Genomic DNA, 18,583 nt, shown 5'->3' on the forward strand with positions numbered 1-18,583 from the left:
ATAACTGTGGCAGAGCAGGTATTTTTTTTCCCAATTAAGGAAAGCAAATGGCGAAGCCAGCAGTAAAGCGTAGCTGGGTGCGTATGATTTAGCAATGTTTTTCACGCAGCTCACACGTGTCCACAGCCCGTAAGGACGGACAGAGGCTGGACAAATAGATTTGTTTTCAGTTTTTTCCCACCAACAGGCAGCACTGCGTATATTCTATGAATAATAACTGTGTTGTGGCCCTGCCTATACAATTCTTTCCCTGCAGTATCAATGGAGGGTGGAATGCTCTGCAGAGGCGATTTTGAGAAGCCCAAAAAAAATGCAGCACAGCTAACAGCAGCCTGGACAGTACTGCACACTGATAAATATGGCCCTAGAAAGGACCGTTGAGGTTCTTGAAGGCTACACTCACTCCTAACACTCTCCCTGCCTATGCAGCACTTCTGTCCCTAATGCCAGGTGCAACGGTCTGCAGAGGCGATTTTGAGAAAAAAAAAAAATCCCACTGCTAACAGCAGCCAACACACAGCTATCAGTGGCCCTAATAAGGACCTTTGGGGGGTCTTGAAGCCTACACTAACTGCTATTTCTCTCCCTACAGCAGCTCCGGTATAAACAGCACTGTCCCTCATCTAACTCACACCGCATCTGAGGCGAGCCGCGGGAGGGGCCGACTTTTATATTAGGCGAACACCTGATCTCGCCAGCCACTCACAGCAGGGGGGTGGTATAGGGCTTAAACGTTGCAGGGGGAAGTTGTAATGCCTTCCCTGTCTTTCAATTGGCCAGAAAAGCGCGCTAACGTCTCAGGGAAGGAAGTGAAAGTAACCAGAACACCGCATGGTGTTCGTTACGAATAACGAACATCCCGAACACCCTAATATTCGCACGAATATCAAGCTCGGACGAACGCGTTCGCTCATCTCTAATAATCTCACATCGCTGCTGACCGCATGAAAATCGTGCAAGAAAAATCGCGTTTTTTCAACTCGAAAGTCAATAAGACTTACTAATGTTAAAATCGCATCACAACACATCTTTGCTGCGTTGCGATGTGATAAAACTGAGGCTCCATAGGGAAACATGGGAGGTTAAAAAACACTAAACGCAGAAAGATAGCGCACGCCACGATTTTTTTTTTCAATCAACATCGCATGACGGGAAGAAAACCACTGAAATTAGCGCAATTTTCTTGCACGAATGAAACCACCCTTACTGTTTAGTAGAATGCAGCCGTTGAAGGAAGCGGCCTAAGGCTGCAGTGATAAGCCCCACTTATGTGGTACCCAGCCGGAAGGGGGAGCTGGGTAGAGGACACCGGCGCAGAGACAGACGAGCAGCTCCAGCACTATGTAAGGGTGGCCAATGACATGAGAGAGTGGCTGGTATGCTGTTCCCATGCTGGGGAACAACAACAGGTCCTGAGGACCAGGGGCCGAAAATGCCCACAGACTGCATGGAAGGAGCAGGAGACTCCCTTACTGCTGGGGACTTGGTCCCCAAAGTAGACAACGGCGCTATGATCTAGGACCCACGAGACAGAAGAAAGCTGTGAAATATGCAAGACCAGATGAGAGACAGTAAGGGCTTGTTCACACGGGCGTAAGTGCATATCAGATCCGCAAATACACTGCGTGTTTGAACAACGGAAATGCGCTTACATCTGTGTATTTCAAACTCTCCGGCGTGTTTTTGTGGCTGCAAATATGCAGCATGTTTGAGCGCACAAAAAAATGCACAAAATCACATTGATTTTGTGTGAATACATACAGCAAAAATACCGGCTCTCTGCGCATGTGATGTGCATTTTCGCACACATGCTGATTTCCAAGGGCCCTTGCTGTGCGCAAATGTGCTCCAAGATGGGTCATGCCATGAATTTTTTCACGCATGCAAAAATACGCTTTTGTGAACAAACACATTGAAATCAATGAGCTCTAATCACTATGCATGATGCGCTGCACGAATATGTTCATGTGAACGAGTCCTAATGCTGTAATGGGAGATTAGAGTGTACATGAGATGATGTTCACATGTCAGGTGTGTATGCGAGTCCGCGGTATGAGGACCTCCAATATTTAGCGTCGTTCTTTAACACCTATGGTGCATTAGTCCGAGAGGGTGACATGCTGTGGGCATTCGGTAAGGTGGAGTACAATGTTGGTTGTGGAGAGATACAAGTATGATAGATAGTAATATGGTAGCGAAGTGCGCTGTCACCCCTAGGAAGGAGGAAGGAAGATGTACCGGCACCTATGGTGCACTGACTCCGCATACCGCAGAATGTATGATGGAGAGACAGGATTGCAACCAAAGCAAACAATTGCGCGGCTTAAAACTGTAAATTCCTGTTTTTCACATTCAATTGTCAGTTTCAAGATCAGTAATTTGGCAAAGCGTAAAAGGGATCTGGTCATTAAAGGGATATCCCCAGATTGAAGGTAATTTTTATGAGTAATATAACACTCCACCTCACATCAGATACACACCCGTACTGGAGGAGTTAGCAAAACCACATTACAGACTTCCTCTTCTATCCCCCCCACTGTGGCGCCATACACAATTCTAGGAACTCTATCATAATAGCTGCTTCCTCCTGCTTAGGGAGGAGAATCAAAAGTAAATTAACTGAAAAGGGCCGAGCACCCTCAGCATTGCCAATACTATGTGAATATGTAGGATGTAAGTATTGTAACTGCATTATTCTGTTTCACGATTTATAATTATTTAACATTGATTGGCTATAGATGGTCACAGGGAGGCGAAGTAGAGACCAGTCCTTGCATGCGAGATAAAGGCCTGGGTTGCAACAAGAACTAAATACTCAATGAGAGACCTGTTTGCGGGAGACAAGGCGTCGCACCAGGCTTCTTTCTGCAGCATCACGACACTGACAATACCTGGCGGTGGTGTACAATCGTAGTATCTGCACCAAGGGTCAAGACTGTCCACATTTGAAACAGTAGTATTAAATGAAGACCAGACGGTATCCACTTTGCATGTAATGTCCACATCCTCCACTTATCGCACAGTTATGTTTTACTTCACTTCCTTCCCTCCTCTTGTGCATCAATACCACATACATTCTCCCTGCAGAATTAGCTATTGAATTGCTACAGTAAACCATAGAACATTATCAAGACGTGCTTGTAGGATCATATAATGTCCTGGCTGAGACCCCAGAGGTGTGCAAGCAAGTCCCAGTGACATGGCGCAACCTCTGCAGAAGGACGGTGCCAAAATTATGAACTGTGAGCAGTCTCATGATTAGCGCAGTACATGACAAAATATTGTATGTTTTGTAACTCCTTCTGCTGCTGCATCGCATCCTGAATCGGCATTATGATACTACCTACTAACGACACTGCTGCCCTGCTGTCTACTGGGGTTCACGACACTGCTGCCCTGCTGTCTACTGGGGTTCACGACACTGCTGCCCTGCTGTCTACTGGGGTTCACGACACTGCTGCCCTGCTATCTACTGGGGTTTACAACACTGCTACCCTGCTGTCTACTGGGGTTCACGACACTGCTGCCCTGCTGTCTACTGGGGTCTACAGTATATCCTGTTGATATATACTATGTTGACAAAAGTATTCAAAAGTACTGGCCCCCACCAGTCCTGTGCTGTCAGGCGAAGGGGATATGCAAATCGGATGTGTGAGCATAAAGAAGAGTATCACATATCCCAGTACAGAAACCATCAGATGCCCCCAGGTGCAGAGTGGACAACGGGGTCTGGTAGTGGGATGTCAGCAACCAACCAATACGGGGCATTGCAGTGCTTTTGGGCCTTCCAAAGTCCAGTGTTGGCCATGTTGAATGGCTGTGATTGGTTCACTGAGCGCCAACTCTGATTGGCTGAGCCGTGGTGCTCAAGAACCAACCAGAGCAATCACTTGCTGGAGGCGAGTTTTTAAACCCTACTACCAGAGCGATGCTCTGTTGGCACCGAGGACATTGATTTTGATGTGAGCATGATTGATTTTACTCACATGAGCGATGCTGCGATACCAAAAAAATCTCTGAATATTCTATTTTTTGGTGATACTTCGCAAGGAGTTGCCAATTATTTCCCGTGGGATCTTTAAAAAAATTGTATTACACGCACACGTCATGTGATTTGCATGTGAGCCCAATGAGATTTTTAGCATTAAAAACTATTGGAAGCATGCTTGAAAATCGCAAGTACATAAATGCAACACAATGCGTACTTAAACAAAAAACGTATCGTGCTTGCATCCAGAATCACATTACAGAATCATTTTACAAGCGCGATATCAGTCCGAGTTTCTCAGACCGCTATTGCCAGTGTGAATGCACCCCTAATTATAATGCATCACATAAGGGGAAATCAAGAATTAAAAACAATCACAGAAAAATGGCCGTTACTTACTGAGTGAGGAGTGCTTATGGATGCATCCTCTCACCATGCAGGTAGCGGACTACCAAATGGAGGAGCCAATAACACCTGTGCAGGACACCGATGAGACAGCCACTCACACTGCCTCCTGATAATGAGGGGGGGTGGATGCTTGGTGTAAACTCCCACACATAGTGGAAATAAAGCCCTGTACAGGCAGGCTGGTGTTATTATGGGCCTCAGGGGCGGGCCAAAATTTACTGGAAGATAGCAAATTCACCAAAGATCTTGTTTTCTGAGCATTCCTCAAGCCAATTGCCGACAGCTCCTCGTGCTCCGTGTATTCCTGGCTGAGGGACTGCAGTATTGCTTTTGTGAAGTCCTATTTTAACAAATTTCTACAAGAGGTCATTTTCTGATGACACATTGACTGTAGGGGGTTTGTTTTAGGGTCTTTCTTTAGGAAGTCTATATATGGCATCCCATACTTCCCCCTACAGTCATGTGGGGCCAGCACCATGCAGACTGCTCATCTCCTGTTGGTTTCCTGGTTCCTATAGACTGCCAACACATCTCGTCTGCCCTGTAAAGTGCAGCACGCGTTCCCATCTGATAGGAACTGGACTATTTAGGGCTACTCTGCCAATCAGTTCGATCTCCTGATATATGATTCCTGCCTGAATTGCCAAGCTTTCCTGACCTCTCCAATCCTGACCTTCGCTCATTTTTTGACAATGCTTTCCTTGTCTGTTGCCTGCCCTGACCCTTGGCCTGATCTACATTCTAAAAGTGTTCCACCTGCCCTGACACTTACTCTGTTTTATGATTACGTGCCTGTCTACACCCTCCAGTACCGCATTGCAAAAAACCTGACCAAGTGCATCAACTGCCTCTTAACTGAGACTATTTCTAGGGTAACGATCTGGGATTTTCCGCAATGAAGACCAGACCCCAATTGGTGGGGTTAAAGGGTGAATACCAGGAAACAGTCATGTGCTGCCCCTAAATCTAGCCTGAGTTAAATCAGTTCTGAGGCACGGCAGATCCACATGTGCCGTTGTTAAAGGATGTCTGTGTTTTTCAAATTTAAAGATGGACGTTAAGCAGTTAACCATTCCCAGAATTTCCATGATGCCATGTGTTGTTACGGCGGTAAGACTCGTTCAGACATTGTTATGTTTGTTATTTGAGCCCTCTGATGAATGCTTTGTCTGCCTCAGCTTGTTCAGTACGCCTACCTGTTGAATGTCAACACTGAAATAAAGCCTGTACAAATACAGCAACCCTTGTAAAAAGGTCTAGAACTGTTCGACCAATCTCCCTATTTGTCTTACATTGGTAATCTGAAAAGTGCGTGATTTTCATTTGGCGCGCTGCGGGAACCAGGAAGCTGGCGAGTATAAAAAAATACATCATTCAACTCTATCGCATAAAACTTAGTTTCTGGGGCTTTAGGCTGATGACAGGTTCCCTTTACACATGGCTGAAGCTTCACTCATCTCCAGTAATGATGCGCCTACAGTACGTGTTCTATGGAAATGCCCCACGGATACCTGTTGTTCAGTATGTAGCTATAAAGGGGTTTTCTCAACGGCCTACTAACCAGCTGTCAGGGGCCCAATTACTGAAATGATCACGAAATGCCAAATAATACAACACCTGAGCTTTCACTTACGGTATCTAATTATCTTTAACCCTTTAAGAACCGCCCCTTTTATTCATTTTTTATTTTCTTTCCTCCCCACTTTAAAAAAATCATAACTCTATGATTCATCCATCGCTGTCGCTGTCTGGGGGCTTGTGTTTTGCAGAACAAGCTGTATTTTTCAGTGGTACTATATAATGTGTTATATAATGTACTGAAAAACACAATAACTTTATTCTATGGGGCAATATGATTGCAGCAAGACAAAAAAACTTAGTTTTTTTGTTTTTTTTGCTCTACCACCTTTTAAAAATAAAATATCTTTAAAAAGAGACAAAATTATTTTTTGCTGCCGTCTTCTGGCAGTCATAACTTTTTTATTCTCCTATCGACCTGTTGCGTGAGGGCTCGTTTTTTGTGGAACGTCCTCTAGTCTCTATTGGTACTATTTTGGAGTACATGCAACTTTTTGGTCGCTTTTTTTTCCTTTGAAACAGGGTGACCAAAAAGCACAATTCTGGCGTTGCTTTTTTTTTCAGGGGGATGTTCACCGTGCGGGACAAAAAAATGCGTTAATTTGATTGGACTTTTACAGTCGCAGCAATACCAGTTTTTTGTTTTGATTTTTTTATTATGAATATGGCAAAAGTTTTTTTTATAACTTAATTTTTTTTCTAATAATAAAACTTTTTAAAACTGATTTTTAGATTTTTACTTTGTTTTTTTTAGTCCCCATAGTGGACTTGAACTTGCGATGGTTTGATCACTCCTGCAGTATAATGTAATATTATAGTGTTAAATTATACTACGATCTGACAGATTGCCACACGACAGGCATGGACTGGTAGGCAAACGGCCATATCAGCACTGGGGGTCTTTGGAACTATGACAACCAAACAGCACTTCAGGATCTCATTGTGGGGGATCCCACAAAAGTGATCAGGGGATTTAAACACAGAATGCACCGAACGTAACTGTACGGAGGGGGTCAAAGGGGTTCTTCAGGACTTCAATACTAATGGCCATCAACAGTTGACCATTGCAGGTCCAACCTCTGAGACGCTCAGTGGTATTATGGAGGCACAGTGGCAGTGTTGCAAAAGCCATAAATTCTTCATTGTTTTCACACAGAGGCTCATCTGTTCCAATGGGTGGCTTTGCCATCTGGGGACCCCCAAGCCTACTCTGTGTATTTACTCAAGTACATCCTAGAAAGTTGTCTGTTATTGTAAAGCTGATAAGCAAAACACAATACAACTCATTAGTACATTAGAAGAAAATTAAATTAACTCCAGCATAAAAATGTTTTTAATTTTTTTTTAGCATTTCAGTTAAAACGTTGATCAATTAAAAAAAACAGCATAGATGTTTAAACGTCTACATGTTTCGAGCAGAAGCCATTAGTCATAGCATAAGGCCCCTCTCACACATATGTTTAGTCAAACACCGCTCGGTACCATGGCATTTTCCTGCGATTTTGAGTGTCGTTTTGGAAAGCATGTCACAGCGTTTGACAGCACTTTTTAACACGCCCCATAGAACAGACAACGCTCGAAAATCGCAGTGTTACAAACGCCACATTCGAATACAGGTCTGAGAAGCCCCAATAAAATCAATGGGAGCATTGTACCGTGGTTAACGCAGCGCTCGGGGCGCCGCACTATTCGCTGTGAAAAGCATTGTGTTTGAGAGTAGCCTAAGATATAACTAAGATGCCATGACTAAGAGCTTCTGATCAAAACATGTAGATCTTTAAAAATCTATGCTGTTTTTTAAATTAATCTTTTTAAGGAAATGTTGAAATAATTAAGGGTGGCTTCACACCAGCGTGTTTTTGTGCGTACATAGGTGCGTACATAAGCGCGCACCCATGTATGTGCAAAAACACGCGTGAATCTGTGACAGATGCAGCAGAGGAATTCTTCAATTCTCTACCTCAGCTGTCACACATGACAGCTGCGGTAGAGGATTTTGCTGCTGGCACCCAGTCAATTGATTTCAGGGAAGGGCTTTAAATATACGCCCTTCCCTGAAAATCCAGTAAAAGTGCTGTAATAAACAAAAAAATAGATACTTACCTTGCTTACAGTGGCTCTCTGCTTCTGTAGTAAGCCGGACCAGACCTAGGTGGGGGAGCAGTGGAAAAGTAGCTATATGTCAAGGTGGCGCTGCTGCTCTGCTCTCAGGAAAATGTGTGATTCTGGTGCAGGCTTTACAGGTGAAAAGGGAATTGTGAAGTTCGTAAAGCCAGTCCGTATACAGGCGAAGCCAGGCCTGTGCCGGACAAAATAATATAAAATGAGAAGAATAAAATAAAACATTTTTCTCCCGAAGAAACATGCTCAAACCCTTTGTTCATGATTGATAGGCAGTTTTCCATGCAACATTGGACCATAAGGTCGCCTGCATTATTCTGCTCACCCAAATCGGATTTGCCAACGACAGGTAGGTAATTGAAATCCCCTCTTATAAAAGGGATATCCTTGGCAGGCGTCTGATTGATTGCTTGCTGGAGATCGGCATGCTGGAGATCGGCATAGAATTTTTCAACGTTCTCATCTGTTGCATTGGTTGTAGGCATATAAACTCGCAGAATTGTGATTGAGCGAGGATTCCCATTGATTCAGAGGATTTCCAATTTGCCCATGTTCATGCCACGGACGTTCCACGTGCCGATGTTGTGAATCTTTGAGAAACACACACACACACACAAAACCTTTTGCTTGGTGGCGAGAATATACAGCAGAGCTGTAGGCAGGCGATCAAACAGACAACCTGTTGCGTTACATACATCAAGTAGAATAAGAAGCGGGCATTCTGGAGGAAGAAGTCACATGGGCCCTGAAACAACTACCAAACAGGAAAGCTTTGGGCATTGATGACATGCCAGCCGAACTGCTCAAACCAGTGCCAGTCAAGATCCTAACCAACCTACATTAAATATGGCCTCTGTGGCCCAAAGACTGGACTAGATCTGTCTTCGTCACACTTCCAAAAAAGGTGATGCTCAAGAATGTTCCAATCAGTGCTCCATCGCCCTCATACCGCATGCGAGCAAAATTCTTTTAAGGATCATGCAAAAACGCATTGCGACAATTGTTGAATGGGTACTGCCAGACATTAAAGCTGGCTTCCATAAAGAACCTGGCACCAGAGACCAAATCACGATCCTTCGCAGGATCATGGAGAAGACCCGGGAGTATTAAAAGGACGTGTACATGTGTTTCATCGACTACAGCAAGGCATTTGATTGTGTCGAACATGGCAAGCTTTGGAAGTGTCTGAAGCAAATGGGCGTCCCAGAACATATTGAACAGCTTATAAGGTCGCTTTACAACAACCAAGAAGGGAGAGGAGTACCCAGTGGGAGACTAGTGTCCGGATTTGCCATGGCCTTAAATCACTATTGTAAGCAATAAAGCATTGCAGTACAAAAGACCTGCAATGTATTATCATAGTGATCATAACTATTATGGTTCAAGTTCCCTACAGGGACATTTAAAAAAAAAAAATGTAAAAAAAATAAATAAAAGTAGTGTAAAAAAAACACGTAACAAATTGGGCACTTTCCCATAAATCTGCACAGCAAATGTATCTAAGCCGATCATGGGTGATACTTCTGCGGAGCTACTGTATCTAAGCAGATCCTGTGTGGTACGTCAGCTGAGCAGATGTATTCCACAGGATCGCGTTAGATACACCAGCTCGGCAGACAGAATCACACGATAATTGCCCCAGCAGTAGTAGCCCCAGCAGTAATTCTGACCCCGCACAGTTGCCCTGGCAGTAATGGTGACCCTCAGTAGTTGCCTGAGCAAAAAAAGTGACCCGCAATATTTGCCCCAGGAAAAAACGCGACTCCCATAATTTGCCCAATCACAAATAGTAACCCCTCAGTCATTGCCCCAGCAGTAATAGTGACCCCCAGTTGTTGCCCCAGCAGTAATAGTGACCCCCCAATAATTGCACCAGCAGTGATAGTGATGCCCAGTAATTGCCCCAGCAGTGATAGTAACCCCCAATAATTTCCCCAACAGTGATAGTGACCCCCAATAATTTCTTTAGCCGTAATAGTGACCCCCAATAATTGCCCCAGCAGTGATAATTACTGGGCATCAGTATCACACCTGGGGCAATTATTGGGGGTCACTATTTGTGCTGGGTCAATTATTGTGGTCACTATTCTTTCTGGAGCAATTATTGGGGGTCACTACCCCACCCGACAAGTTATAGTGACAGCACCCCCTCCCCCCACCCAACAAGTTATAGTGACAGCACCCCCTCCCCCCACCCAGCAAGTTATAGTGACAGCCCCCCCCCACACCCCACCCCTGATAAGTTATGGTGACACTCCCCCCTGCGACAAGTTATAGCAACAGCCCCCCTACTCTCCCATCGCGACAAGTTATAGTGACAGCCCCACCTCCCACCCCTGTGCAACAAGTTATGGTGACAGCCCACCCCCCTCCTCTTGCGACATCCACAATTTGTATCCGCAAATGCGAGCGTAAAAGAAAAAGTATATGCTTTTCAGTGCCTACGTTTTTCCTCGATCGTATGCGCGGACAGAAATTGGAATCCGCCCATGTGAGCCCAGTCTAAGGCAGGTTTCACACTGTCAATAAAATCGTGTGATGAGAGCGCGCGTGGAAAAGCAGAATTATGAAACCCACGCTTTTCAATGGTTTCCTTCACATTTGCAATGTTTTTACTCATGCGATGTTGCGTGAAAAAAAATCGTGGCATGTCCTTTCTGCATTTTGCTTTTTATTTAATCACTCACGTTTCCCTATGGAGCCTTCATTTTATCGCATTGCAACGCATGAATTAGCGATTTTCATGCAATGCGTTTTTAACATTAGAAGTGCTATTGTCTTTGTCGTGAGAAAATTGTGTGAGAAATTCGCAAGCGGCAGCGATGTGTTTGCAAGAAAAAACGCTGCGTTTGCAGTGCAATGCAGTGCAAATGTGTTTGGGCAAAAAGCTGTTCTTACAGGACAGATTTTTTTCCCGCACTGCCGCAGTGCGGAAATGCAGCTGCGGTGCGGTTTTTCAAGACGCAGCATGTCAATTCTTTTGACTTTTCAGCAGCTTTTTTTTGTGCATAGACCTCTGTGGACTATACAACCCTGAGGTCATGTTTCCTCCACCGCACTGCTGCCCTCAGACAAACCTACTGTAGGGGTTTCAGGCAGTATGTTGGAGCCTCAGCTGTAGCAGCCGCAGGTCTGGAGAGTAGTCAGGGAAAAGCCAGGAGTCAGCAATGGGAGGTCTCAGTTCGCAGTACAAATGGAGAAGGTGGGTAGTGTAGTTAGAAGGGAAGCCAGGGGTCGGTATCAGAAGGTCTCAGTTGAATAGCAGAGGAGTATAAAGGGCTTAAGCATGGCAAAGTTAGTTCAGGGAAACAGAGGATGGAGCCAGTCAGGGAAAACACAGAAGCATGGCTAGGTGTTCAGCAGAGGAGCTGTCCAAGTCCTGGGTGGCCTAGTGAAGAGAGCTACTGACTGGAGTACAGGAGGTTGTGGGTTCAAGCCCTGACACCTACCTTGAATATCACAGACCTAAGCTGCACAGAAACATTTACAACAGGACTGATGCATTCCACTGTGTTGCTACACTGGTTGTACTACATTGTAACACGTTTGATAGGTTGTAAATTGCCTCCTTTATCAAGCAATATAAATTATTCTTATTTATTTTTTTAATATTATCTTATTAGCAATTGAAGTGTATTTGGAATAAAGTTCTCTGAAGTCACCCAGACACCCATTGGCGCTTTCTTACTAGCACAACAGGATACAGAGGAAACCCATTGCAATCTACAGTCTCCTCTCTGAAGTAATTAGCCAGTTCTTTCATTATAACATTGGATTTATTTAATCTACAAACCCACCAAGTGATGCAGGATTTATTTACACTTGTCTACATTTGTATCCTGTCTCATCCATAAATTGTGAGTTTAGGTTCATTCCCACTAACCCTTTCCTAGCCAAGATTTAAGTTTACATCTTGGGGCAGGAAGAGGTTAATGACAGACATTTTTTTCTGTTTGTTCCAAGTAATGTTACAATTTTAAATTTTTTTCTGCTGACCTAGTGGTATTGCAAACGGCATTGCAGATTCCGCAGATAGAGTCCACTTCTTCCTACATACTTGCGGAATCTAATCACAATTTCCATGAGCGGAGGAAAATCACAGAATGTTCTATTTTAGTGCGGATTTCGCATGTACGGCTTCCATTGACTTCAACTGAAATTTCGGAAAGGTCGCAAATTCTGCATCATCGGCTAGGAACGTAGTGGGAAAAATAAACATAAGAAGAAAAGTGACAGGTACGCGCGGAGGTTGGCTGCGGTCAGGGCTGGATTCCGCTGCGGGCTCCCGTATGTGGAATCCGACCCGTTCGTTTGCCGGCGGCCTAGGGGATTATTTTTCTAGTTATATTTTTTAATGGCACCACTCTGAGGTACATATAATGTATTTTATAAAACTTATGAATTTGTCAACGGTATACATGCTGAGGTCGCTATAGTCCGTGGCATGTAAGTATGCTTTCATAAGTACCGGAATATTCCAGCATGTGGAAAAATCGACACCAAAAGCTCTTTGGACAATGGCTTAATTCTGCCAGCAAGCTTGGTGTAGATTTCAACAGCCGAATATTTGCAGAATACTCCAATGTGTGTTAAATTATCGTTAGGCTCACTTCACATGGGCATATTTCTGCGTGCAATACACAGAGAATAGAACCTATTGATTTCAATGGGTTTGTCCACATTTCCGTATTTTTCCCACGCATTTTGGTCAGACGAAAAGTAATAGGACATGCTCTATTCCTCTGCACCAAAGGTCACCATAGAAGTCAAGGTGGGGGGGGGGGGTGCAAATGCATGCGCAATACGCAAGGAGGAGTGAGAGATTTCATTCTCAATCCCAACTCCAATCCATGTCCCTCATAAAAAGCAATTATGCCAAACTTGTGGGAGTAAGGCTAGCAAATTGTGTTTCCTAGTGGAAACAAGTTACTCAGAACCCTTGGGTTTTTCAGATTAGAGAAACAGGCTACAAAAACCGAATTTGCTTCTCTTACTCGCAAATGATTTGAGATAACACATCTAAAATTCAAATTTTTTTAAGACCAATTATACCAAGGTGTGGTAGATCTAATTAATTTAGGAGCTGTAGTTCCAGTTCATCTGGACCAGCAAGAGACAGGATTTTATTCAAATCTATTTCTTGTGAAAAGAAATTCAGTGGAGAATCAATCAAGAGCAATAATAAATCTAAAACACTTTAACAAATTCATAATGTAGAGAAAGTTCAAAATGGAGTCGATAAGGTCCACAATTCCTCTGATTCTCCAAAACTCCATTATGAGCACAATAGATTTAAGAAGATGCATATTTTCACACTACAATTCATTATATCAGAAGTTCCTATGATTTGCAATCAAGAAATGAGGAAAAAATTTCCACTTTCAATTCCGGTGTCTTACCTTCGGCATCTCTTCAGCCTCTTGTGTTTTCAAGTTGTGATAAAAATAGTGGCTGTTCTCAGCTGGAAAAAAGGAGAAACATCTTTCCATAACGCGTCAATTTCTTTCTAGTTGCCGACTCAGAGTCAGCAATGAACAGTTGTGTTTCGGGATTTAGGATGGATAAATAAATCTAAAAAAAATCAGATATCATTCCATCAAGAGAAAAACTCTTTCTGGGTGTTCTATTGAATTCAGCTCTTCAAATTACTTTTCTTTGAGGAAAAGAAGTCAACAATAGTAGAAAAAATCTCATCATTTCATGGGAAAAAAAATACCACAATAGGATAAGTCATGAGCATCCCTTCTGTTCTATGGGCGCAGGCCCATTTCAGAGGTCTGCAAGAGGTGATTCTCTCAGAGAAGGCAACAAATTCTCTTTATTGGTGGAAAAAGTTCTCAAAGCGGTGTCTTAGTGTGTTTCATGGGTTTAATCACCTCTTAACAATAACCAGGAATGCAAGCCATGAAGGTTGGAGAGCCAGCTTTCGGAATCAGTGTCACATCACTGTCAGCACGCTGTCATTTTTCTACCTTCGGTGGGTTCTATCCTATCTAGTTAGGGTTCATATCTTTGGTCCTGTCTAGTTAGGTTAATTAGTCCTGCAGCTGGTGATTGATAGCTCTGTCAGCCAATCAGTTTCTCCCCACTCCATCTTCCTGCTTGGGAGTGCTGGTTATATTTCATCTTGCTCAGTGCTCCTGTTTGTGGTCTGTGTTCTGGTTGGTCCCCTGTGTTTCTCTTTGTTTGTTTTGCATTCTATGTTCTTGTCTTTTATTTGTTGTCAGTTTCTGTTTGTCCCTGGTTTACTGTACTCTTGTTCCCCTCTGACCTTGGACCGGTCCTTGTGGAAATAGTGGGGCCGTCCTTTTTGGGACAGGTGCTCTGCTGCGAGGTGAGGTTCTGGAGGGGTTCAGGGTGCCCTGCTCTGATCACTGCCCCTAGTTTCTGTCTGTTCCTGCATCTAGCCACTTTAGCAAGCAAACACATTAGTCCTGACTGCTCCAATACCAAGTCATCTCAGGGTTTTGCTAGCAGTCCAGGACGAACGCAACAATTAGGTCTTACAAGCGAGATGACCAATGAAGAACAGAGAAAGATCATCAAATTACTGAGAACTTTAGGGCGGTTTGGAAAGCTCTGCCAAGACTAGAAAATCAACTTCCAAATTAATATATAAAAATCTGGTCAGACAACATTACTACGGTTTCGTTTCTCAGGCATCAAGGAGGAACAAGAACTCATACTTGAGGATCTAGCTGCAGAAAAATAGTTTTTGTCTTCATCAGCAATTCATCTAAGGAGAAATTAAAATGTCTTAACAGACTATTTTGTGCTTTTACACAATCACCCTCTTTAGTGGCATGCCTGGAAAATCTCCAGGGCTTGCTGCACTGACCTTGAAGTTAAACCCCGGAAGATTTCCGTGGACAGCTCTAGTGCTGAAATGCTGGCCAGGACACACAGTTCTTGTGCCACTGCACATGTTTGCCACTTCGAGTTACTTCAGGAAAATCTCTGGGGCTTGCTGCACTGACATGGTAATAATAAACCTGCCACTGAAGGGGATAATGCTGATGTGAAGGTACCTTCGGGAATTGCAAATTTGCTGGAGGTATTCCGTAACAGAATACTTGCAGGAATTCTGCGGTGGTCAAATTTGCACCTAAATGGCTGCATTTTCAAATATAGATCAGGTGCGGAATTCAACCATTGTATTTTTGCAACAGAAATGTGCCGCCTAAATAGGTATGCTGTGTATTCCTTGCGGAAAATTTTGTGGCTTTTGGTGTAAACGCTGCAAAATTTACTGCACATTGACAGCTTGAACTCTGGTCTCATATATATATATATATATATATATATATATATCTCACGTTATGAGTTATTACAATATTTGTTTTTTGTTATCCGTACAGTAATTACTGCAAACTAGACAAACTGGACCTTGGTATTGACATTAATGTTCTTTACTACAGTACTGTCTGCTGGAACGTTTTTCTTGAATGCTACTTTTTTTCTTTGCAGGATGCGTACCAGAGATCAGTTGTTTCCTTGTGAAGAATAAATCAGGTAATAAATACATGATGCACATTTCATGTAAGGCAGCAACATGATTAATGAAGCTGCCATGGACTGGGGGGGGGGGGCATGATTTAGAGAGGAAAAGGGCGTTGGCGACCAGGAGTAGGTGGTAGGGAGGTTTTTTTTGTTAGGTTAGGAAAGGAGGAAGAGGAGGAGCATTCCAGTCGAGAGCCAGGAGAAGAAATAAGAGGACACCCGCCTGCCCACCCAGGAGTTGGGGAATGACAGGAGTAGCTTTGCGGATGGATCTTAGCGTCATGGATCTTTGGATTTCGGAAGTTTTCACAGCTGGAGGTGTAGGCCGAAAGTTGTTTTCCATGCCAGCACTGGTTAGGAGAAAGGCGGTTCTTCAAGCCCAGTTTATATCTAAAGTGCTTTCAGATGCTTCTTGGACTCAAAGTTCTAGTGGTTTTGGAAGCAAGGAACGTTTTTAAAAGGAATGTTAAAAGAAAATTATTTAATAAAGCTGTGGCCTACCACACTTTTAAAGCCAGACGTCATGTGGGGTTGTTTTAAGGTTAGAAGGGAGCGGGATTTGGTGGGAAAGGGAGTGAGAGGCCCCAGTCTGCTCTTTTTAGGATATGTGGGCCGAATAAAGAAAAAAACTAAGCTGGAGGTTGGCATCATTGCATCTTACGCCCCCTAATGATTGGTAGTGGCTTGTCATCCCTGAGGGTTCAGTCAGATGTTGCAGTTATAGCTGGTGACACGCCGCCATATTTTAGCCGCACGTTTTGCGTCCGTAATACAGACCTGTACCCTGGCCTGACCGCAGGTCTCCTGGCCCGAACTGTAAACATCATAGAAATCTACGTTGGTGTGTCTTCAGCCTCAGTCCAGTTTTATCACATCTTCCAGCACAAAATACAGTGGATTTGGCAAAATTATGGTATTTTTAAATGGAAATTGTGATTAATGATGCAACACATCACAATATCTAAAAAAAACTCTTAGCGCCTGTTCACACAGCGGAATCTGACATGACTTTTTCCATGTGAATTCGGTGTCTAAAACCACTGCTATTCTTCCATGGATTTTGCTGCAGATTTGCACCCAGATTTAGCCCCGTCAATGGGCAAAATCTGTATCACTTATTTACGTGGTTCCCGGTGGAAAATTGTTATTAATTCTGCACACAGATTTTGCCCATGGACAGGGTGAAATCCGCGTGCAGGATATCCGCAGATGTTGGCTGCAGTTTTGGAGACTGACTCCACGGAGAAATATCCGAGTCAGATTCCGCAGTGTGAACATACACTTAGGCAGCGCTGACATGCTTTTATTTTAAGCCAAGGCAAGGAGTAGATACAAATACTGAAGTTAAAGGGTTGTCTGAAGAAGAAAACCTCTGTCCACACGGGTGAAACTACCTGGGTAAGACAGATAGTGGCTTCTATAAGGGCCAGTGATAAAGGGGTCCATTTCCACTCAGATATATACCTCAGTCTGTCCATCCATATGCTCTACTGAAACATAAAAGGAGCTCTCCTCTAGTGGCACCTCGTCCCTCTGTTAGCAAAAAACAATCTATTGCTTCCTTTTATGATCAGAACCTCTAGATGCATTTAGCTAGGTGGCACAGTATATGTGTAACTGACATCGGCTGGTCCTCCCAGAGGGGTTCTGTAGCTATGGGGTCTACAGAGGTGGCGACTGCACCTTCTGTGGTCCCAATGATCCCATGATAGCTGGGGGTCTGGTCACGCTACAAGAGTGCCCCGCTGCTGGGTTTAGACCCAGCAAGGCAATACAACGTCTGTTATCACTTGTCAGGGCTGTTGCCTCCTGCAACTGGGGCTGATAATCAAAAAAATAAAAAGTTATAGCCATTGGATCAGTGCAATAGTAAATCTCAACAATTATTCTATTCATAAAGGGCCAAAGTAGCCCAAATATCCTGATCATCCTAAAAGATAGAATTGCACCCTGTAAAAGAAACATGCAAAATAACTCTTCCAGAAGGAAGAAAACTGTCCTTCTAGTGCCACCTAGAGGTAGCTACCTTGTAAGTCAAATCATGGCCAAAAGAATATAAGAAAACAGTGGACTAGATTCTTGAAAGGCTGCAGGGTATCTTTGAGACCAGCACAGCCTCAGGGATAAAGAACCAATTTTTCAACAAAAAGTAGAAGCCACACGAGACCCTTAGGGAGCAGATCAGATGCTCCATGAGCAATAAGGTGAAGGGGCATCCACAGATGAAGTGAGAAGACAGTTAAGGATGCTGTCTGTCCAAAATGCAGACACATCCTTCCTGGGCTTCAAAGAATTGGCCATCCTGGTTCTAGGCCAAGAGGTTCCGACAGAGAGAAGAAACATTGCAAACCTCTTTCTATCAGTGAGAAGATCACGCTCGAATCAGACCCCTGAAGCATGTTCTTACTTTGCAATCGGTCAGTCTCAAACTGACAAGGATAAAGCAATTAGCATATTACCCAAGAACATGGTGGAAATGGGACAATGTGTCCTCCATCTGACAGAAAGTGGAAGAACTAGAGGCAAAGACTGACTGTTAGTCTAACAAGATGCCTGTCTTCCATCCGCAGAGACTGCATACCCCTCCAGCCGATAGACAGACTGAAGTGCGGCAAGATAGGCTGAGGCCAGTCATCTGCAAGTATTTCCAAAAGAGACAGTATATCGAGAAAAACTGCTGGAAGTTAAAAGATTGTCCCGTGAGGCGAAGGACTGCCCCTCAGATGGCCAAAGATTAGGTCCAGAAACTCCCAGATGGCTCTTGAATTATGTGGGACCCTGCCCAGAGGTTACCGTATACTTCAATGGCATACCATTTCCAGCCCTACTGGATACCAGATCCCAAGTAACCACCATTCAAAGAGCCACATTTCAAAAATACTGGTTGGCTAAAGAATTGATGCAACCACAAGAACAAATATTAGATGTAATTGCTACCAACGGACAACCTGTCCCATTGGTAGGATACCAGGAGGCCACGGTACTACA

The 18,583-nt window shown here is 43.8% G+C and overlaps 2 protein-coding genes across 2 annotated transcripts in view; both read left to right on the forward strand.

The window, feature by feature from the left end:
- Nucleotides 1-18,583, forward strand: part of TAPBPL (TAP binding protein like) — a 351,854-nt gene that overhangs the window by 322,640 nt on the left and 10,631 nt on the right. The gene's annotated exons all lie outside the window — the stretch shown is intronic.
- Nucleotides 1-18,583, forward strand: part of LOC136626332 (natural killer cells antigen CD94-like) — a 76,421-nt gene that overhangs the window by 31,887 nt on the left and 25,951 nt on the right. The window contains exon 3 of the mRNA XM_066601305.1: nt 15,563-15,607. Coding sequence (XP_066457402.1) covers nt 15,563-15,607 — 45 coding nt within the window. The remainder of the gene's footprint in view (nt 1-15,562; nt 15,608-18,583) is intronic.

Source organism: Eleutherodactylus coqui, chromosome 4 (genome assembly GCF_035609145.1).
Source record: "Eleutherodactylus coqui strain aEleCoq1 chromosome 4, aEleCoq1.hap1, whole genome shotgun sequence".
NCBI lineage: Eukaryota > Metazoa > Chordata > Amphibia > Anura > Eleutherodactylidae > Eleutherodactylus > Eleutherodactylus coqui.